The 22680-nt window shown below is 39.7% G+C and overlaps 2 protein-coding genes across 4 annotated transcripts in view; both read left to right on the top strand.

The window, feature by feature from the left end:
• Positions 1-494: 494 nt before the first annotated feature.
• Positions 495-18432, top strand: LOC150069350 (OX-2 membrane glycoprotein-like). Its single transcript, XM_090330869.1, has 7 exons — positions 495-558; positions 1475-1813; positions 2762-3061; positions 10561-10651; positions 13374-13430; positions 13781-13839; positions 18375-18432. The coding sequence occupies exons 1-6, from the start codon at positions 495-497 to the stop codon at positions 13791-13793; spliced, it is 864 nt and encodes a 287-aa protein (XP_090186995.1). The 3' UTR covers positions 13794-13839; positions 18375-18432.
• Positions 18433-18676: 244 nt separating this feature from the next.
• The window catches only part of Cd200 (CD200 molecule), a 45059-nt gene continuing 41055 nt past the window's right edge, over positions 18677-22680 (top strand). For all 3 annotated transcript variants that reach the window (XM_090346631.1, XM_090346642.1, XM_090346624.1), the window contains exon 1: positions 18677-18850. In XM_090346631.1, coding sequence (XP_090202757.1) covers positions 18839-18850 — 12 coding nt within the window. In that variant the 5' untranslated portion in view covers positions 18677-18838. The remainder of the gene's footprint in view (positions 18851-22680) is intronic.

Raw genomic sequence — 22680 nt, 5'->3', positions numbered from 1 at the left:
GAAAAATGTTGCAAGATAAAATTTTGACATTCCCCCCCCCTATTTTTTTTGGTCAGTCCTGGGCCTTGAACTCAGGGCCTGGGCATTGTCATGAGCTTCTTTTGCTCAAGGCTAGCTCTCTACCACTTGAGCCATAGTAGCACTTCCAGTCTTTTCTGTTCATGTGGTACTGAGAATGGAACCCAGGACTTCATGCGTGCTAGCTAGGCAAGCATTCTACTACTAAGCCACATTCCCAGCCTAACCCCTTCATTTTATTTTTTTATTGACACCAATTACTTGTACTGTGAAGTCTTATTTTGACTATCAATCTTTTATTCCCCTTCCAACTTTCAAGATAACTGCAGTAATATTAAGTGGTACCGTTGCCAACAGTTAACAGATTTGGGCAGGAAGTGCAAAGGTTAGGTCTATTTTCAGTTTCAGTGCTGAGTTGAGCTAGAAAGAAGAGTTATTTTTTTATCCATTCATGATTTTTGTCCACAAATAATTCAATGGGTTTTACACTCTGTTTTATCTCCCAGATGCTGATGCTTCTGATTTGGGCACAACAATCAGGTAAGTCTTCATTTTTGTCTCTCAGATGCATGTGGCTGGAATTCCCTGACAAATAAATACTAGGTTCAAAGCTAGTTTTAAAAAAGTGGGTAGGCAGGACAGTATGCTTGACTCTGTGTCAGCCATGTGGCTTTCTAATCACGTAGCTAACAAGTACTTTGATGTCAGCATAGTTGAAACTGGGACAATTCAAGAGACAATGGAAGAATGTGAAAGGCACTTTTCTTCCAAGGTTTGTACTCATTGTTCAAGAAGCCATAAACCAGCTAGAAGCAAATGAAGTGTTAGGGAAATTTGTTCTGTTTTGTTTTAAGGTATTTGTGGACATATTTAAGTAGGATACGTGCCTTTTAATTTTGAGATCAACTGGTCTGAGGATCTCCTTGGCCATCAATATATTTTTGGATAGGTTGTGAAGTCTGCTCATCATTTCTTTTGTGTGTTAGTCTATCATCATAAATTGAATGACATGAAAAATTCAATAAATGTTTAGTCTATTATGTTCTAGTCATTTTAAACGTTTAACCCACACTTATTTAGAGTCCGTTTAGTACAGCAATAATCAGTGACCCTATGAATCTTAGTGGCCCCATGTTCTCAGTCTCTTCCTGGATAGCAAGCATACCTCACTGTGCCCAGATGCGTAGTTCATTTCCTACTGAATGATTACTATCCAGCAGAGGGGTTGAGTGCTATGATATGGGGATACAGCATCAGCACTCATGCCTATAATCCTAGCTACATCTGAAGGACTCTAGCTTGAGGGCAGCTTCAGCAGGACAGTCTGCAAGGCTCCATCTCTAAAATAATCAGCAAAAGCCAGACTCAAGTGGTAGCATGCCAGCAGGGAAATTGTGAGGGCCTGAGTTCAAACCCTATGCATAATTTCTATCCTAATACTGCTGTTTGTTTTCAGATCTTTCATATACAATAAAGCATAAGAACAACGAGACAGCGGTTTGGGGAGGAAATGTGACTATTTTCTGCAATTGGACAACTCCAGCAGATGTTGTGCAAATTACATGGCAGAAGATCCAAGACTCTTTGCTACAAAACATTGGTACTTACAGCAATACGTTTGGAGAAAAGATTCTTCCACCCTATGTCAACAGAGTGCAGTGTAAAATCGTCGAACCCAATTCCTCCTTTATAATGATTCAGAAAGTAACCTTTGCTGATGAAGCCTGCTACAAGTGTCTGCTTAATGTATTTCCACACGGAAGCCATGGAGGAAACACCTGCCTTAACATATTAAGTATATAAGTATTTTCTATGCAATAGTCAGATTATTGGGGGAGAAACCAAGGAGTGTTATTTTAAGATTCCTGTTAGAAGACAAGAGAATGAAAGACTGATAGAAATATACTAGATGAAGTCAATTATTATAAAGAAGAAAAAAATAGAATTCAATGTTGGTTATGTGACTTGCCTGATTCCACAAAAGCATGACTTTCTTCTCATTATATTGCCCTTTCTCCTTCTTCTTCTCCTCCTCCTCCTCCTCCTTCTTCTCCTCCTCCTCCTCTTGCTCCTCCTCCTTCTCCTCCTCTTTCCTTCCTTTCTTCCTTTTCCTTCCTTTCTTTCTTTCTTTCTCTTTCCCTCTTTCCTTTTTTGTCCAAGACTGGGACTCAAACTTGGTACCTGACACTTTTTTTTTGCTCATTGGCTAGTGCTCTGTCAACTTCCTACCTCTTATTTAATTTCTTTACCTTACACTTACCTCACTACCATCCAGTAGACAATGCTTGTGAAAAGAATCAAGATTTTTGTCATAGGAGATTCAAGAAAGGACAGGAACAGAGTCAAAATCTATAGAGAAGCACAAGAGGAAAGCTGGAGAGTCAAAGAGAATTAAGATTTCCACTTTACAAACAGTTTGCCGTAAAATGTGTATCTCATGTTGATATCAAGTTGTATAATTGGGGGTCCTATAAAGTAATTTTAAGAAGGTAAGACATCAGGTAAGATAAATGTAGAAAAAGTAGACATACCAGTTGATTCTCAGTTAATGACTAGATGAACAGGTTTTATCAAATGGTAGGAAATGTGTTTCAGGAGAATATGTTTTTAGGACTTTGGCTTTATATATAAACTAGGGGAAGATAAATCTTCTAGCATAGAAATATGGAATTTAGTATTATGTGCTTTTTGTTTAATTCTCTCTCTTTCTCTCTCCTCCCCCCCCCCCGCTGCCGTACCTCAGCTATATCTGAATTAACTCCTGAAGTAGAATTCCATTATGACTCTGAAGATTTTCTTAGCTTTATCTATTCAGCTGTGGGAAAGCCTGCCCCTCAAATTTCTCTTTTCCCCTCACAAGTCCTAAGTAACTCATCAAAAGAACATTTGGCTCACAACCAGAATGGCACAGTCACTGTCACCAAAATGTTCACCATCTCCATGGGGTCAGCAAGGCCCCTGGGAATACAGCACCTGATTGTGCTCATGAGTCACCCTCTCGGGAACAAGGAGAGAATTATTTCCCTGCCACAAAAGCAAGAATGTAAGTAACTTGTAAGTAATTATGATCATTCTTTTTTACTAAAATCTGCTGGTTTAGAAATTGTGAATCAGCCTAATACACACGTTTGGTTAAAGGATCAAATAATTAAGACAGTCTCCATTCTCCTGCTCACTGGGGCAGGATTAGAACATTCGTATAGTCAGGTATTAGATTGGTGAGTTTGATATGTGTTCTAGTGGATTTCTGACACAATCACTAAAACACTGGGCTCATGTACTCTACCCTCAATTTTTCCCCCATCTCTTTGTTCCTCGTGTAGGTTGTTTCTATCTATCTATGCTGGTAATTTTTTAAACTTTTTGTTGGTCATGGGACTTGACTTGAACTCTGGGCCTGGGTGATGTTCCTGAGCCTCTCTGTGCTCAAGGCTCTACCATTTGGGTCACAGCACCACTTCTAGCACTTTTATGTTTTTTACTACCTAACTGTTGACAAATGTCTCATAGACTTACCTATCTAGGCTGGCTTTGAATTTTGATTCTCAGCTCTTAGCCTCCTGAGTAGGTAGAATTATAAGCTTGAGCCACCAGAACCACGATTAATGCTCCTTCTTGTTTCTTGTGCCACAGAGACTCTCTCTTAACTGTCTGCATGTTTTTGTCTTCCTTCTTTCCAAGTTCTGTCAACCAAAATTTTGTCATGTGATCAAAATTAAATACAGCATGCTTTTTTTCCTGATAGAATAAAGCTAAAAGTAGAGCTCAAAAGAGACTATGCAAATAATTGTTTTTATATTCCACTTCGTGATTCTTGTAAACTAGAGCATTTCATCTCTAAATATTTACTGTAAATACTGGTAGGCTTTAGTATACTACATTACTGTTCATTACCTTTTACCTTACCTGACCCTTTCTTTTTTTTAATGATGTATTAGGTTTAACTATTTATTTTTATTTTATTTTCTCTAATAGTTTGTGAATTCCTTCCCCTTCATTTAGTTGTCTCTTGGATATTTTAAGAATATATACTAACTTATTAAAACCTAATCTAATATTTTTATTACTTCCCAACAATGCAAAATAAGCTTCCCATGATTTTTTTTGGTATCATTTTTCTGAATGTTATTTCTTTACCTATGTTTAAGTATGAAATGTGTTGGTGAAGGGGCTGGGAGTTTGGCCTAGTGGTAGAGTGCTTGCCTAGCATGCACAAAGACCCGGGTTCGATTCCTCGGTACCACATACATAGAAAAAAAAAAGCTGGAAGTGGTGCTGAGGCTCAAGTAGTAGAGCTCTAGCCTTAAGAAAGTCCAAGGACAGTGCTTAGGCCCTGAGCTCAAGCCCAGGACTGGCAAAAAAAAAAAAAAAAGAAAGAAAGAAATGTGTTGGTGTTATTTGCAAAAATATTCATTTACTGAGCCAGGCATGGTGGCTCATGCCACCTAGCTAGCCTGTAATCCTAGCTACACAGGAGACTGAGATCTGAGGACCACAGTTCAAAACCAGCCTGGGCACTAAAGAACGTTAGACCCTTATCTCCAATTAATCACTAGAAAAACGGGAAGTAGGGCTGTGGTTCAGGGGTAGGGCAGTAGCCTTGAGCTGAAGAGCTCAGGGACAGCCCCCAGGCCCAGAATTTAAGCCCCATGACCCACAAAAAAAAGAAAAAAAGATATTCATATTTATATTTACCTTTTTTGATAAATTTTTGCCCATTTAAACTTTTTTCCTCTGCAATCATGTTTTGCTTCTGTAGAAAATTCTCTTGTTGTTTTTCATTGGTTTTGGCTTACAGGTAACCAAGTCTTTGATTTTTTAAATTTGTTTTTGACCAATTAATACCTTTATCTTTAAAGAAGACTTCCTCAAAGTTCATAAATCCAAATTTAATAGAGTTTCTTTGCCTTCTCTTTTGGATTTTCATTTCTGTCATTTGTTGTTTGAAAAGATACTTCTCATTTTTAGTACACATTAAAATTATTAAAATGGGGTTTATTGTAATAGTTCCATAGTGTGCCTCATTGTCCTTTCTTTGGACTTGTTAACCTTCAAAGGAGACATGTTGCCTTGTTTTTCCATACGCTTTGTGGGTTTTTTTAATGTTCAGATTTAAATATCTGAGGCCAAATAGATGGCTGGAAGTTACCTTCGTGGTAGCCTTTGAGTGGAAACGCTCAAGCAGGACTGTGGTAGGCTGAAGTGAGATGCTGCTTCTTACCACTGGACTCAGGGCTAAGTGTTCACCCATGTACTAAGTGTGCCAGGACTCCTCATCAGCACTGCTCAGGTGAAGGTAAACTAGTCCGAATCTTTTGCAGATGAATCAGCCGTCCATTTCCTGACACAGAGCTCTGAACATCTATCTAGCAGTTAACAGGTATCCAGGAGGTGGCCCTGTAGGCTGAATACTAAGCCAGCCACAAACTCCATCCTTTCTGCCTAAGCCTCAAGTAAGGAGACTCACTCTTCAGCAGGGAGGATGGGGCACCTGGCTCAGTGATCTTTGCTAGTATTGGAGGACCTCATAATTTGAACTTCTCTTTCTTCTTGGCCACCTCTCAAGGCTCTCTTCTACTCACACTCTGACAGCTAAGACTCCCTGAGCTATGAAAGTTCCTAGTTTTCAGGCCCCTAGAATACATCCATCTCAAAACAATAGGCTTGTTTTCTTCCATTCTCCCCCATTCCCTCCCTCCCTCCCTCCCTCCCTCCCTCCCTCCCTCCCTCCCTCCCTCCCTTCCTTCCTTCCTTCCTTCCTTCCTTCCTTCCTTCCTTCCTTCCTTCCTTCCATCCTTCCCCACTTCCTGCAGCCAGGAGTCAGGCCTTGTGGGCTAAATATTAAGCTAATAACAGGCCCCACCATTCTTTCCTTCTTTCCTTTCTCCCTCCTTTTCTCTCTCTAATTCAAGGAATGAAGATGATTTGAAATAGTCTTCAATCATTGAAGAATGAAGTCTTTTTTGTTTCCCTCTTACCTCACTGGAGCTGTACTGGAGTGAGTGGCAGGGCCCTTTGCCTTGGCTAATATTGGGCTTTGATTTTTATTGCTTTCGCTCAGCTTGATTGCTGACATTTCTGCTTAGCTTTTCAGCATCTCACTCTTGACTTTCACCTCAATAATTGCTACTTATACTGAGTAAAAAGTGTTTCCAAATGTCAGGCTTACCTCTGTTGGCTTCTCCTTTTTACCAAATCTAGACCTATAAACTTTAATCATTTGGGAACCTTTTGATATTTCAAAAAGACTTTTTTAAACAATTCGTCCAGATTTTTTACTTTTAGTGTCCTTTGTGGAAGGGTTTGTTCAAAACCAATTAGGCCATTTTGAAGTTTCCTTTCTTACCCAATCTCTTATTGATGAGCTTCTTTTCCTCTGTAAAAACTGCATTTCTGTCACTTTGCTGTCTACAAGTTCCTGTCACCACAATCAGCAATTAATGAGATTTGAAGCCCTTTATCCAAAAGTGCAAGACATCTTGTTCAGCTCTCGCTCTGAGTATTCTCTGAGGAAATGGCATAGCATTTTTGGCTTACCTGCCAACTAGTGTCCATGCCCTACTTCTGAAGAAAGGTAAAGAAATGCCATTTGCATTTTTACTTCATTCTCAGAATCTGTTTATGTGTGGATGAATACTATACAGCACAATCTGGACCTTAGTAATTCTAACCGAATCCCACTTCTATCTTCCTGTGCTGATAATATCACACTACCATATCACAGAAAATGCTATAATCTCTCCAATGGTGTTTTTCTGTGCATTGTTTTCTCATGTCATAGTTCACCTTCCAGTAGAATTTTTTTCTTAGCTTCTGATTATCTGTGATTCAATTCTTGTTTCAAGATTTTCAGCCGGGTGGTGGTGGTGGTGCATACTTGAAATCCTAGCTACTCAGAAGGCTGAGATCTGAGGATTGCAGTTTGATGCCAGTCCGGCAGGAAGGAAAGACTGTGAGACTCTCATTTTCAATATACTACTCAGGAAAAGCTGGAAGTGGTTGAGCTATGGTTCAATTGGTAAAGCACTAGTCTTGGGCACAAAGAGGTTCAAGGACACCATCCATGCCAAGAGTTCAAGCTCTAGAAGTGGCAAAAAAATAAATAAATAAAATAAAAAGATTTTCATGTCTTTGTTGCATTAGCTTATCTCTTGTGAGAACTTCCCAACCATTATCTAGTTACCAGGCAGTGCATGTGGTATTCTCAACAGGTGTTTAATTCACAAGACAGCAGCACCCCATGAGAAGGGAAGGACCCTCGTAATATCTGTGACAATATTTGGTCAAATACTATTACATCGCTGGTAATAAAAAATGGTGTCCATAAAAGCAGGTAATATAGGTTAAACCTAACATTTTGTAAAGAAATGATATTTGAGCATTGTTAAGATCCTTACAAAAATATTTATACCAACTCGAGAGTTTTCCCATTTTTCACTATCTGGGAACGTTAACCAAGTTGGTCTTCTACAGTGGTCATTTCAGATGCTCAATTTCAATATTTTCTTTTCAACTTTATTCCAACTTTTTGTTTTGATTTTGGGCGTACTGCATTGTATAATGTGATTAACAGAGGATTCAAAAACACTGCAACCAGCCCTCATCATTCTCTAGCATCAAAGGATATGCTCTCTTATTACACAGTGACACTGATGCTCCCCCCCATTTCAAAGCAGATGCCCTTAATTCTGTTGTAACCAACCTCAGAACATCTAATTTCTTATCTTGATTGTGTTTCAACTTAGTGTTTTTTTTTTGTTTTCGTTTTTTTTTTTTTTTTTTTTTTTTTTTTGCCAGTCCTGGGCTCGAGCTCAGGGCTTGAGCACTGTTCTTGGACTTTCTCAAGGCTAGAGCTCTACCACTTGAGCCTCTGCACCACTTCCGGCTTTTTTTCTATATGTGGTACCGAGGAATCGAATCCGGGTCTTCAAGCATGCAAGGCACGCACTTTAACCACTAGGCCAAACTCCTGGCCCCAACTTAGTGGTTTTTATAAAATTTCTGTGGTGGGGATGGTGTCCATGTAGAAGTAGATTAGCTTTAAAAATCTGTCTTATTTTATTAAGATATTTTTATGTAATTTACATGTCTCCTTCCTATAAACTTGGAGAAAGGATGAGAATAAAACATTCCCATAAATTTCATATTATATCCAGAACAAAAAGTTTCCCTAGCTATCAACAATGTTGATTCTATATTCAAGTTCCAACAGTTTTCTTTTCTTTTCTTTTTTGTTGGCTGTGGCCTTAGGCGCTATCCCTGAGCTCAGCTCTCCCATTTGAGCTACAACATCACTTCCAGTTTTCTGGTGGTTATTAGAAATAAGAATCTCACAGACTTTAGTGTCTGGGCTGCCTTTGAATTGCTGTCCTCAGATGTCAGCTTCCTGAGTAGCTAGGATTACTGGAGTGAGACACAGTGCCCAGCCCAGTGGTTTTCTATACATGTCCAGCTACTCGAGAAATGGAGTGAGACTAAGCATAACCCATATCAGCCTAGAACCTCTCCTCAATTTTTGAATTAAAGTATCTCCAAAGAAAATTTATAATAATATCTATAATATATAAAGATAAGTATATGTTTATATATTAATATAAATTATCCATAATATGTAAATATATAAAAATGAATCTGTGTGTGTGTGTGTGTGTGTGTGTGTGTGTGTGTGTGTGTGTATCTTATATAATTCAATAGCAAAAGGCAACCCAAGTTTAAAGTTTGGGGAAAACATCTCTTTATATAACTTAAGAAAAACACAAAATGAGGCTATTGCAAAACACATCTAGACCAGTACAAATGACTCCTTGACTTTAAGAATGTGGGAATCCTCAAATCAATGCTCTCCTGACCCTCTGTAGGCTCTGTAGGAGTGATCTGTTTTTTGCATCCACAAAACCACAGCTGTTTTCTTCACTCATTCTTTTTGTAGAATTTTGCTTCCTAACTTGTTACTAAAGGCCATGCTTGGGTGTTTTTCATGGTTTGGCATTTAAACCTCTCATTTCATCACTGTAATTTTAATGTAGTCTCCAAAAACATTAGAGACCATTATTTTTTTTATTATGTTTGTTTCTTGAAATGGAAGCTAATCAACTTCCTTTTCCTGGTAAATGTCCCCAGCTGGTAAAATTGAATTATGTCAACAAAATGGCTCAAGCATCTCTCATTCTAGCTATTAGCTAGATTATTATGGTTAATTTCACTTCTTTACTAAGATATAAATGTCAGTACAAAGCAGCTAATCGATTTGGGAGAAAATTCTTCCCTTTAATAAGTACTGTGGATGTCATTTCCAGATTCTGGTGAAATCTCAGATAGTGTCTTTTTGATGCGCACGTGTGTGTGTGTGTGTGTGTGTGTGTGTGTTGACTTTAAGTATGTGTTCACATTATAGTGTCAAATGTTTCACATTTACTCTCTTCTGCCTATCTAAAATTGCTATGTAATATCTCATTGAAAAAGAATGAAACTAGGACAAATTGGTATCTTTGCAGCCACAAGCAAAGTCAAAAAATTTTAAACAAACACATTTCCTAATAGCATTTGAGAAGAGAAGAAATTGCAAAGATCTTCTTTCAGTGGTAGGGGCAGTTTAAAGCAGCAAATTAAGGGGGGGAATAAAAAGTGAAAGTATTTATATTGAGGGAAATTAGGAAGAAGAGAAAACAATCTACCATGACAAGACCCAAGAATGCAAAACAGGCAATGCTTCAGGCATTTCATATAAGAGCAAATTTCCTTAATAGCCATCAATATGTGTATATATCTTTTTTCTATTATATCTAAGATAGTTATTAATAATCATGAAGGTAGTCCCTTGCTAAATTTAAGTTGCAATGGAACTTGAACTGTGAATCATATTTAGATCACTGTAATGAAGGAGGTATCTGTCAGATGTAGAGGAACACTTGTCAAAATAGCTATTTTTAAAAGTTATTAAAGCTCAAAGAATTTTCATTGTGTGTTTTTTAGTGAGAATGCGAATTCTAGAATCAGAGCCAAATGTGTATCCCAGTTTTGCCACTGTGATTCTTCACTCATCATTTTTCCAATTATATCTAATAACTCTGTTCACCCAGCTAATGTCTCAGTCCTCACAGAATGCTTATCACACTAGTTGGGATATTAGTCTTAGATTCTTATTATCATAAATTCATTTTCTGATACCATTACAGCCTCTTTGCAAACATGAATAATACCATCACCAAGTCACTGCATTATGCTCTGCTTACCCATTTCCCTGGAAGCCCTTCAGTTTCAAACCTGTGTGGGCTAAGTAGCAAACCTCCAGCCATCTTAGACTATACCACAAGGCCTTGTCTCAACTGCAAACCAAGAATATGGGTCATTGTCTTATACAGTAACTTTTGAATGTCCAAGAAGCAGCAGCCAGTCAACAAAGAATTACAAATTAAAGATTCTAACATGGAAAAAAGAAAGATTCTAAAATGGTGGAACAGTATGTAGCAAGAAAGCAGAATCACAGAGAAATGTTACTAATGTGTGTGTGTATGTGTGTGTGTGTGTGTTTTTTTTTTTTAGGTTTTCTTTGGATAGCTGCAACTGTCAGCGTTTTCCCATGCACTGTAATTATCACCATCATCACTTTCTATGTTATTCAAAGAAAGAAAAAGTAAGCTACCTGGGCATGTGTGGGGAGGGGATAGGGAATGTGATGAGGTGGAACTAGTTTGAGATATTATTTTAAAAGTTCCAAAGACTCTAGTAAAATTTCTGTTGGAAAAAAAAAGACAGAAAGCTCCTTTTCATATGCTTAGTACTTCCTATCATCCTTGATACAAGGATTCTTGGAATTATTATAAAAGCAGATGGTCAATCACAGCTTACAATAAATTGAGTTTAACATTCTTTATTAAGAATAGATTTTTTTAGAGACTAAACATAGAACTCCCCTGTGACCTAGCAATTTCACTACTTGGCATTTATCCAATCATCCAGAAACAAGGACAGACTAAATCCACTAGCACAATGATGTTCATTGCAGCACTATTTACCATAGCAAAGATATGGAACCAACCCAGATGCCCCTCAGTTGATGAGTGGATCAACAAGATGTGGTATTTATACACAATGGAATTCTATGCTGCTGTCAGAAAGAACAACATCGCCCCATTTGTAAGGAAATGGAAAGACTTAGAAAAAATCATATTAAGTGAAGTAAGCCAGACTCAAAGGAACATAGGCTCAATGGTTTCCTTCATTTGTCATAATCAGTAGAAACCTTGGGCTCTCCTAGCAGAGATTACAATAGAACAAAATCTAGAGACATAAGACCAAATAGTATGACACTAAATGTAAGGACCTCCAGGATAAGGAAACAAAAGCCATATAATGAGTGATTGTTGTCCTTAATGTACTATGCTATCTCTCATCTCTTTTGCCATCCCTTGGTTATCTCATATTGTTACAATATTTCACCTTGTTATCTGATATATTTTATATGTGCCTAATTGGTTATTTGAAATTGGATAGGGAAGGGGGGAAATCAAATGAGTGGGGGGGGGAAGAGAAATGGGCACCATGTCATGAGAAAGGGTATCAATGTATGTGAAGTTATGCACCTTCTATCTGGTGAATGTAATGTAACCCTTCTATTAATCACAATTTTTTAAAAAAAAAGAATATATTTTTGGACCGGGAGTTTGGCTTAGTGGTAGAGTGCTTGCCTAGCATGCACGAAGACCCAGGTTCGATTTCTCGGCGCCACATAAATAGAAAAAAGCTGGAAGTGGTGCTATGGCTCAAGGGTAGAGCTATAGCCTTGAGAAAGTCCAAGGACAGTGCTCAGGCCCTGAGTTCAAGCCCCACAACTGGCCAAAAAAACCTCCCAATAACAACAACAAAAGAATATATTTTTATAGGATATAGCTGAGATCCCAGACAACTGGTGGCAGAGAGTGTACTGGGTGATGAGACCGGAGCTTGAGATACAGCCTTTTGACTTGCCACACAAAGTGTCAGTGATCATACTTTATAGGATGAATATAATAAAATATCCAACCATTTATTTAACAAATACTTCCAGTGTATGCAGTAGCTATCTCCGTGTGAAAGCCAAAAACAGAGTAAAAACAGATGAATTCCTTCCCTTCTAGAGCATATATTTTAGTGAGAACAATAGACAAGGTAAAAATGGAAGGAAACAAGAAAATTTTAGGCAGTGATAGGTACAGTGTGGAAAATAAAAGCAAATATATGATCAAAAATGATATAACTGAGATTATGATGCTCTTGTGTATTAAAAGGTAGTGATGTGAGGCTAGGACTGTGCCCAGTGGTAGAGTGCTTGCCTAGCATGCACGAAGGAGAAGGAGGAGAAGAAGGAGGAGGAGGAGGAGGAGGAGGAGGAGGAGGAGGAGGAGGAGGAGGAGAAACAGAAGGAGAAGAGGAGAAACAGAAGGAGAAGAAGGAAAAAGAGAAGAAAGATAGTGATGTTTTAACCAATTGCTGAGTAAGAAAAAAAGATACGAATAAAATAGTATTCCAGATTTTTACTAGTTCCAGGCTTGCAAATTAGCTTGGTATTTTCCAAGAAAAATGGTAATAATAACAAATTAAAAACATTATGGACAAGCTGGGCTCAGTGGTTCATGCCTGTAATGCTAGCTACTCAGAAGGCTGAGACCTGAGGATCAAGGTTCAAAGCAAGCCCGGGCACAAAAGAACTCTAGTCTTATCTCCAATTAACCTCTAGAAAACAGGAAGTGGGGCTTGGCTCATGGGTAGGAGCTCGGGGACAATCCCCAGGTCCAGGGGTAAGGTAGTATAGTAGTCTTGACCTGAAGAGTCAGGGACAGTGCCCAGGCCGAGTTCAAGCCCCATGACCTACAAAAAAAAAAAAAAAAAAAACCATTATGGCCAGAGCAATGCATGGGAGAGGAATGGATGGAAATGTCTAGAACTTGACTACCACATTGAAAGCTCTCTCTCACTGGAATGCCAGGGATGAAAGGCAGGAGACTTTTAAAGAGACTGCTATGGTAGGCAAGAGGAAGAGCCCTGATGGTCTAGACAGCGATGGCTAAGGTGATATTTGGGAAGAAAAGATTTGCTGACGGATCAGATGTGGAAAATAAAGCCGGGGGAGGGGGAAGATTTATCTGGATATTTGCAAGTTTTTAGGCATTAAAAAGAACTTCTATACATAAAGTGAAAAATAGATAAAGAACCAGCTTTAGAGGGAGGGTTAAGAATTGTATTTGAAAACGTTATATTTAAAGTGTCTCTTATGTCTAATGGAATATGTTTATATATATATGTATAAATATGTGCATATAAATATATTTGTTACACATAGTGTTCATCTTATGTGTATGTCAATATCATATCTCTAGGTCAGAGATCACCAGTGAAACAGCATTAAGCCCTCTGAGACAGTCCTCGGAACACAGGTACTTAATTACGTGTGATTTATATATAGATACCGATATCAATATCGATAGAGAGAGGGGTTTATGGAGTAGCTAAGAACCAGATGCACAAATGTGAGAGTATAATGATTTGTTTTCCACCGACATAAACCATAAGCTATTACTCTATTACAGAATAGAAACAATATGGAAATTCTGTATCTTTTTTGATGTTACATTCAGCATTTGGAGAGATATTTTTGCTGGTCACTAAGATTTTGAACCTAGATCTCTTATTATTTATATCATGATCTTACAATGTACTGCCAACAGAGGGAGTATTTGCTTTGTGTTCCCCTCATGTGTGTGTCAATACTATGTCTCTACTTCAGAGAACACCAGTGAAGTAGCATTGGTCCCTTTGAACGAGTCCTTGTCATTTGGAGCACAGGTAAATTAGTCATTTGTGTACTGTGGGGGGGGGGATTTTGAGGGGAGGGAGTTTTTAACTTGCATTTAAAAGCCTCACTAAACTCTATTGATACCAAGTGTTTTTGTTGATGCTGTAGTTTCCCATGCAGATAATCATGTCTCTTATGAATTCATGTCTCTTTAATACTGAATAACAAGGGCAGCCATTATGTTTTTCTTTCTTTTGAGTTTAAGGAGAATATTCAAATTTCTGTGGTAAGTGTGCGTTTTTGCCCAGTAAATATCATTAGGAAAAATCTCTTTATTCCTATTATCTCTGGTTTTTAAAATCCTAGGTAAGATATTGGACTTGAGTTTTTCTATTGAGATACTCCTCTGAACTTTTCACAGTAGTTCAATATAATTGCCATTGGCAGGTTTTTGTTTCTGCTGGAAAGGGGAGCAGAACTTATGTTTACTTAGCTTGCTTACCCATCTGGTGCTCTACCACTTGGGCCATACTTCCTGTTAGGCTTTTCTCAGGTGGTTTGGGAGATAGAGTCTTGTATAAGATAGGAAAAATTTGAGGCAATATTCAGCCTCCTAAGTATTTAAGATTACAACCACAGGCTGCCAGCACCTAAGTAGATTTTTAAATATTTGTGGAATTTTTCCACTTTATATTTATGAGAAAAATAAAAACTAATATCTTTATTTTTTCTCTTGTTTTTGAAATTATGTAAATGGTGGTCTGAAAGAAAATAAATAGCAATTGTTATAATTACTAATTCTATAATTACTAGTTTTATAATTCTCCTTTGGGAATGTATGTAAAAGATTTCTACTGTTCCGAATCAGGATCTGGGCTCCCCACCACAAGGAAATGTTTTATTTTTATGTAATTGCTTTCAACATTATTGACTCATTTGATTTTTAAAATGTTTGATACTTCCTTTCTTCCTCTCCTTTTCCCTTTTTCCCTTTCTACCTTTTTCCCTTTCTCCCTCCCTCCTTCCTTCCTTTCCTCTTTGCTTCTTTTTTACTTTTCTTCTTTCCTTCCCTCCTTTCTTTCTTCTTCCTAAACTTCCTGTCTTTCCCTCTCTCCTCCCTTTTTTGTTTCTTTCCTTTTTTTGTACTAGGAATTGAGCCCTGGGCCTAGTACATACCAGGCAAATTCCCTACCAAATGAGTCATGCCTCCTCTCTTTTATTTACAACTAACTTTTGAAACAGGCTGCCTTTTTACTGGGCCAGCTGGAACTCTCTATCCTCCTGTCTCTACCTCCTTAGGAGTAGCTGGAATAACGAGTTTGCACCTAGTCCAGCTACTCTTTGGTTACTTTAAGAAATGTATTTTATGTAAGCATTCAAATGATGCAACTGTTCATAACCTTATTAGATTATTTATTTGTTTGCTTCATTCTGTATTGCTTTATTTCTAGTGTTCACTGTCACTACAAATCTTGCCACAGAGTCATCGAATTAACTTCTAAAAACTGTTTTATGTTCACTCAATTGTTATTCATTTTATTGATATTCTCCCATTTTATTATATCTTTTTTATATTATTTTGTGAGATTTACTGTTTACTTCTTTTTCTCAATCTCACTACTTGATAATAATCAAAAGAATCTGAACAAGTGCTTCTTTAAATTTGTTAAAAGGCAAAACTTGGGGGGAAAACCTCTCAATCTGTAACACAAATGCCTAATTTCAATAGCATAAGTAGTAAAAAAAAAAACAACATAAAAATTTCAAATCTGCAGTTGAGTGAAGTAACCCAGATACATAGATAAACTTTGCAAAACATTTGCTTAAAGTTCCAAACTAGGCCAGTCTAGACTCTGTTGTTAGATATGAGAGTGATTACCAAACCTATGGTGTGACAGAAGAGGAGGAGGCAGGTGGGTAGAGCAAGCTTTACAGTGTTAACAATGTTGGTTCTATTCATGTAAGTGTGTTTACAATGAGCCCAATTTTGAATTTTAGAAATGATGCATTTAATTAAAAAGATTTTAATGTGCCACTGTAGTATTTTTGTTGTTGTTGTTGGTCCTGGGGATTGAACTCTGCCTGGGCGTTGTCTCTCAGCTCCTCAGCTCAAGGCTCAAGGCTAGTGCTCTACCACTTTGAGACATAGTACCACCTCTGGTTTTCTGGTGCGTAATTGGATATTAGAGTCTCAGGGAATTTCGTGCCTGGGTTGGCTTTAAACCATGATCCTCATATCTCAGCCTCCTGAGTAGCTAGCATTACAGGCATTAGCCACGGGTGCCTGGCTGCAGTGTAGTAATGTTTGTGAAAGCCAAAGTCACATTTAATTTCTTCAGTAATGAGGATATTAATTCATTCCTTCATATATCCAAAATTTCCTAGTGATGCCTACTGTCCTGTGATTCTGTTTCATTTGTACTTGTCATGGCTTAGTTCACATTTGAAACTTTTAGAATTCTCTTCTTGATTCTTTTGTTTGATTTACAATTTATTTTTTTATTTTTGCCAGTCCTGGGCTTGAGCTCAGGGCCTGAGCACTGTCCTTGGACTTTTCTCAAAGCTAGAGATCTACTACTTGAGCCTTAGCACCACTTCCAGCTTTCTTCTATGTATGTGGTACCAAGGAATGGAACCAGGATCTTCATGCATGCTAGGCAAGCACTCTACCACTGGACCAAATTCCCGGCCTCTAGTTTACCATTTTTTTTTTTTTTTGCCAGTCCTGGGCTTGAGCTCAGGGTCTGAGCACTGCCCTTGGACTTTCTCAAGGCTAGAGCTCTACCACTTGAGCCTCAGCACCACTTCCGGTTTTTTTTCTATGTATGTGGTACGGAGGGATCAGACCCAGGTCTTCGTGCATGCTAGGCAAGCACTCTACCACTAGGCCAAACTTCCGGCCCCTGGTTTACCATTTTTAACTATACTCTGTACCTGTAAGTTGGCTTTCTCTTGGTGTCCTCTTTGGTACTCCATGAGCCCTTTAGTCTTTTGTATTTTTTGTGTGTTCTTAAAAAATTATCCATTATTATTTACCATCTTCAAGTTTTCCTCTTCTTGGACTCCTCTTATTGTACATGTATTAGTGCTGTTCTTCTTCCTTTTCCTGTGACTGTATGTGTAAATATTTTTGTACCCCAAATTGGCAGACATTATTGGAATGGACAAGCTCTGAGAAATTGAGTGAAAAGAGGCCCTTTCTTCTACAAAATACTGTTGAGCTCTGTAAAAGAAGCTTCTTAGGCCCAAGTTGTGATCTTAAGTAATAAATAGAGATAAGGAAAGTGAATCACAATGAATCATAGCTTTCCAGAGAATGATTTAAGAGGTTATATCTAAATAACTAAGACCTAGGTGTCCGTGCTCTCACCTGTAAGCCTAGCTACTCTGCATGCTGAAATCTGAGGATCTTAGTTCAAAGCTGGCCCAGGCAGGAAGGTCCTCTAGACTCTTATCTCAAATTAACCATCAGAAAGTCAAAAGTGGTGCTATAGCTCAGTGATAGAGCACTAGCCTCGAGTGAAAAAACTCAGAGACAGGCCTTGACCATGAGTTCAAGTCCCATGACCACGACCACCACCACCAATAGAAATTAATAATAATAATTTAAAGGAAATAGAGATCATTTGTCAAGTACAGAGCCATTGATAGAATGGCTTGAAGAATAAAGATGAGCACTGAGAATTTACCCAAGAATTATTTAATCCTCACAGGAACAGTGAGTTGGGTACATTGTCCTCTCTATGGAATCCTTTTCAGCTCAAGGTCATGCAGCTATTCTACGGAGGCTGTCACCTGTCTATGGATGCTATATTCTACAGGATCAGTCATACAATACTAAGTTAAAGTTGTCAATCCTAGTACTCATAAGTTATCTGACTCATAAAAGTCAGGAAATGATCTTAAGGGGAAAAGATTGTACTTCCAAATGAAAGCACAAATTTAAGATTTCCCCTTTGTACTTTTCTCAATTTAGAACATTTTCAGAAGTTGCTAGTGTGGCAACTTCATATTCACCCTTCTTAACATTCTGCTTCCCTTAGCCAGGGAAACACAGTTACTACATGATACCCACTACCAAAAGGCTCTAAAACGACCAGGTGAAATGGTTGTTGTTGGGGGAAGGGGAGAGAAGGAAATCAGAAGGTATTTATTACTAAAGAATGCAGAACTGTTTTTTTCAAGTTGAGTAGATCCTAGAATTCTCCCGAGCTTATAGTGAGCCATGGTGTACTGTACCCTTCAAATTTGCCAAGAGAGTATATCTCACATTAAATGTCACCACAAACAATATTCACAATAGATAGAATGAGTAAACATTTGGTGGAGATGATATGCATGTAGTATGGATTGCAGTGATGATTTCATGAGGGCTCCGTTGTTCTAAAGTTTGATAGAGCCGGTGTGGTGGGCTTTCTGCCTGTCCATCATTCTCCGCTTAAGGTGGGAAGAAAGCAGAAGGGCAAGGGCTTTCCTAGAAATATGTTGTCTTGGCATCTTGTCAGGGAATATTAATAGTGAAATAATCAAATGAAATAAGGTGGCCTACTTCATCAGTCTCTTTCTTTGTTTATGCTTAAGCCAGAAGCACTCCGGATTTTTTGAGAACCCCGAACCCATGAATGCAGAGCTTCCATGATGCCATGGTGAAAATGGATGGCTAGACCATGTAACTGAATGTTAAAAAAAAAAATATGTATATATATATATATATATGTATATAAATCCGTGTGTGCCGATTTGGGTGTCCATTGACTGGATTGGAATGCTTTTTCCTCCCACCATGTGAATGAAACAATGAAACAATTCACACGTTCCAGGAGACCATAGCTGGGGTAAATTGCGCAGAGGGCGGAGGGCGGGCCGGGGGCGGGGCCAGCGCCGGGATTTGGGGGGCGGCCGCGCCACTGGTTGCCGTGGTGGGCAGGTGACGCTGTGCGCCCCACACCCCCACTTCCTTAGCCGAGCTGGTCTTGCGGAAAAAAAGAAATAGTCCGGCATTTTCCCATCTCCAGCGGCAGTGGGTCCCCAGCTGGGTCGGAAGCCAGAATGGACGGACTGGTGAGCGGGGACCCAGGGATGGGGCGGAGGGCGCAGGGCGGCGTGGCGCGGCGGCTCGGGGATGTGTGGGGGGGGGTCCCCGGGGCGCGGAGCGAGCGGGCTGCCCGCCGCGCCCTCCGTGCGCCCCGCTCCCACATCCCGGGAGACGCCGGGACGCCGGGGACCGAGCCTGCGGGTCATCCGCGGATTCGCCCCGCGTCGGCGCTGCAGGTACCCGGGAGGGAAGCCTGGCCTCGGTCCAGCGCAGGAGGGGCCTGAGCAGACACCACTGCCTAGGTGTGGGTCCCCAAAGCCGCGGCGGGGATGCGGATGCCTCCCCTCCGCGATGCCCAGCCGCTCCGGCCCGCCGCTTCCTCCTGGTCCCTCTCATGGGTAGCCATGCAGGGTCCAGAGAAGCTGTAGCCAGGGAAGCTTTGAGGGTGACACGCGCAATGATCTTGTGTCACCGAAAGAATCAGAACCCAGGAGAGCCAGACGCGGACATTTTGTGGATCGGGGGGTCTGTTTACGTGTCCAAACCAAAGGAGGGGTTTTATGCCCCATCACACCCCATGGGTAGATATACCCCATGGGTATGATGAGGCGTAAACCCAAATGCCATTAAAACCTCAAGGTAAAATGTTCGTCTGTAGCTCGCTGGGAAGAGAGAGCACATCGCCTGCTGTTTCTCTGTGCTCCTTAACAAAGGAGAATGGTGTCTACTGCTGGTTTGGCTTTTCATCTTGGCCATGGCCTTCTGCAAGAAATGCCTCTCCTATCTGAGCGGTAGGAGAGGAGTAGCCACAACTGTGAATGTTTCCAGATCCTCGCTGGCTGTGTGGGGTGGGGTTAGGATCTGGACTCATGAATGTTCAGGGGAAGAGATGTACCCGCCAGGTGGGTGTTCACCAGCCAGGCCTTTGTCCACCGTGCCCTCCCTGGCAAGAATTACAAGTGGATTTCTTTTGTGTTCGTGATCTGTGGTCTCCATTTCTGTCTCGACTGATGAATCCTCTTAGAGACCTAACCAGGTTTTGACATTCGTTAAATCCTAGGCACTTAAACGTTTCACAGGTTTAATTCTTGTCACAGGCAACGTGGGTTTAGTGCTTAGTGGTACCGAGACGTATTTAGGAGCTGTGTATCCATTACAGGTTGAGTAGCCATGATCCAACAGGCTGGGTAACAGAATAATCTAGATCTTTTAAATTTCTTTTTATTTGGGGGGTTGGATTTCAGAATATTTGAATATCCATAATGAAAAATATACGTACAAATACATAGAATGATATATGGTGAAATATGCATTTGCAAATACATATTTGTATATAGTGTTGCCCTAAGTGTAAACCTAACATCCATTTCATGTTACAGGCTTTATGCTCATAGCCTGGTAGTAAATTTCATAAAAATATATCTAGCTTTTCTGCTGTATGACTACAACCCATCACATGAGGTCAGGGGTGGAATTTCCTAATGTGATGTCATGTCAGCACTCAAAATTTTTACATTTTGTAGTATGATAAATTTTAGATCCCCCACCTGAATTTCATTTGATCTCTGGAACCATGAGGGTAGTGCTGTTATTTCCCCAAGGGGTAAAGCAGTTTGCTTTCTCAATTCACCCTTCTAGAAGGCTCATCACACAAGCAATGTCAGGTTGCTTCCCCAAGAAACAGAAATCCTGCTGTTTCCAACTTGGTAGCATTTTCAGTGATTCTGTATGGACTAGAGAAAGGAAACTGTATAAAAATAAATCTGTATATATTTAATAAGCATTCCTCCTGATTCTCTTTCCTTCTAGCCCTATGATTTTAACATTGTAGGCATCCAGTTCTGTCTGTACTGTGGAATGCATCTGGTTTTTCCCTTATCCTGAATTACTGATTTTTTTTCATTATTAAAACCAAATCAGTTTTGCATTTCCTCATCACTGAGTCTGCTAGGGCCTGGATTTCCACATGTAGTGCAAGGCATGCTTTAAAAAAAATAATGGTGTGCATTTAGGAAGCCAATATCTGTCACTAGTGCTAGAGTGCTTACCTAGCATGCATAAAGCCCTGGGTTCAATTCCTCAATACCACATACACAGAAAAATCTGGAAGTGCTATTGTGGCTCAAGTGGTAGAGTGCTAGCCTTGAGAAAAGCCCAAGGACAGTGCTCAGGCCCTGAGTTCAAGCCCCAGGACTGGCAAAAAAGGAAAGGAAAGGAAAGGGTTGGTCCTGATACCTGAAGAAAGATTGGGCTGTTGGGTTTTCTTCCCTGCTTTTCTACACAGTAAGATAAGATAGGGGAGTATCAGTGACCCTGGGGAAATTATCTAGTAATTCTAGAGATAATTCAAAACTAAAGCCTTCCTGAATATGGTGTCTATGACTGGACAAAGAGGGGCCAATGAAAGTGGGCATTGTGTAGGATGAGTATCTTTTCAGACAGGGAATCACCTTTGACCTCCTCAAGTGTAATGGCTTTTTTGTTGGCCATACACTCACGAAGACAAGCAGACAACACAAGGTAGGTAGAATGTGCTCAGTACCTGGTCAGGCATCAAGTTTTTGTACATGATCACTTGGATAAAGGCTCCCTCAAATGAGTGAATGCTTAATTCACTGCAGCTTTAGAAATGTCAGGAAGAAAACAACTTAGGCCACAGGGATGAATGTCAGTGTTGGGTTGTGATGGCACTCTGGGGTCTAGGCAGAAAGTGGAAGTCACTGAGACTCTCTGGACTGGCAAAAAAAAATAAAGGTGGGTCATGGGTTTATGAGACATCATCTCTTCCAGGATACCCATTCTGAAAGAGTACACCAGAGACCATGTGACAGAGTCTGTGACAGCAATGTGAATGAGAAGAATCACTTCCTCACCCAGACTGGAATAATCCAATTCTCACACCCTCACCCACACACATCCACACATTCAGCCACACAGTACAGATTGGCAGCAGGAACACTGAGACACTCCTATACCAATGCTTATCTTCTATGACCCCAAACCAGAGACCCTAGTCAGGACAATTGGAGTGACTTTCCTTACAGCTCTAGCCATAGAGAAGACCACTATCAAAGCTTTCCAGGGTATATTCTACACTTATGTACAAAGGAAAATCCAAGATTACCTAATGAGATGAATGTTTGTGAAACCCCAATTGGCTTATCCTGATTTGTTACTTCTTCATTCAGTTTTACATCAGGGTTATTTCTCAAGGTATATGAATGAACCGGAACTAACAAGTCCATACAATAGGAAGGAAGAAAATAGTTCATATTACGTCATACCCACAGGCAGGAAAAGAAAAGAGAAATTGTTATGGCTAACAAACAGAAGATGTTCAGATCCTCGAAATCTCCACCATATCCTAAGCCAAGGGCTTGGGGAACAGGAAGGATAGATGGATGCCATAAGACCATAGAAAAGCTAGACAAATTTCAGGACATTCAGAAAGATTCAGAGTTTTGGAGGAAAGGAACTTTAGCAGAGAAGTTCCCACATCTAAAAGGAATGGCAAAACCAAGGAAACTCCCACCTGTGACATTCCATCCTGTGTCACCAATTCTGACCCTAAAGCCATTAGAGTGGTAATGGTCTCATAGTTTAGGCATAAGTTTCAAGTTGCAATAGCAGAGCCAAGGTTAAGCAAGGCTATTAAGAATATATACATTCAGAATGGAATAGCCTTACTGTATTTGTAGTGGCCCTAAATCAGCAGGGAAAGAGTGGTCATGAGATCCTAATCAACATCAGGTTTTAGTGGACATTAAGGTTCTGGTGAGGTAACAGCAAAAATACACTGACTGCCTACACAAAGAATTAGCCAAATGTCCTAACCCAGGGAATGAGCACAGCCTCT

The sequence above is a fragment of the Megascapheus bottae genome, chromosome 1, assembly GCF_031878675.1.
Source record: "Megascapheus bottae isolate mThoBot1 chromosome 1, mThoBot2.hap1, whole genome shotgun sequence".
NCBI classification, from domain to species: Eukaryota; Metazoa; Chordata; class Mammalia; order Rodentia; family Geomyidae; genus Megascapheus; species Megascapheus bottae.
Note: the sequence above shows the minus strand (reverse complement) of the source record. Positions and strands in the feature narration are given on the sequence as shown.

Bases quoted from the DNA above. Each gene is read 5' to 3' on its own strand.
- LOC150069350 (XM_090330869.1), top strand. From the start codon at position 495: ATGGGTTTTACACTCTGTTTTATCTCCCAGATGCTGATGCTTCTGATT. The intron at 3,062-10,560 runs GTAAGTAACTTG...TTTTTTTTTTAG, and splicing joins CCTGCCACAAAAGCAAGAAT to GTTTTCTTTGGATAGCTGCA. The intron at 10,652-13,373 runs GTAAGCTACCTG...TCATATCTCTAG, and splicing joins GTTATTCAAAGAAAGAAAAA to GTCAGAGATCACCAGTGAAA.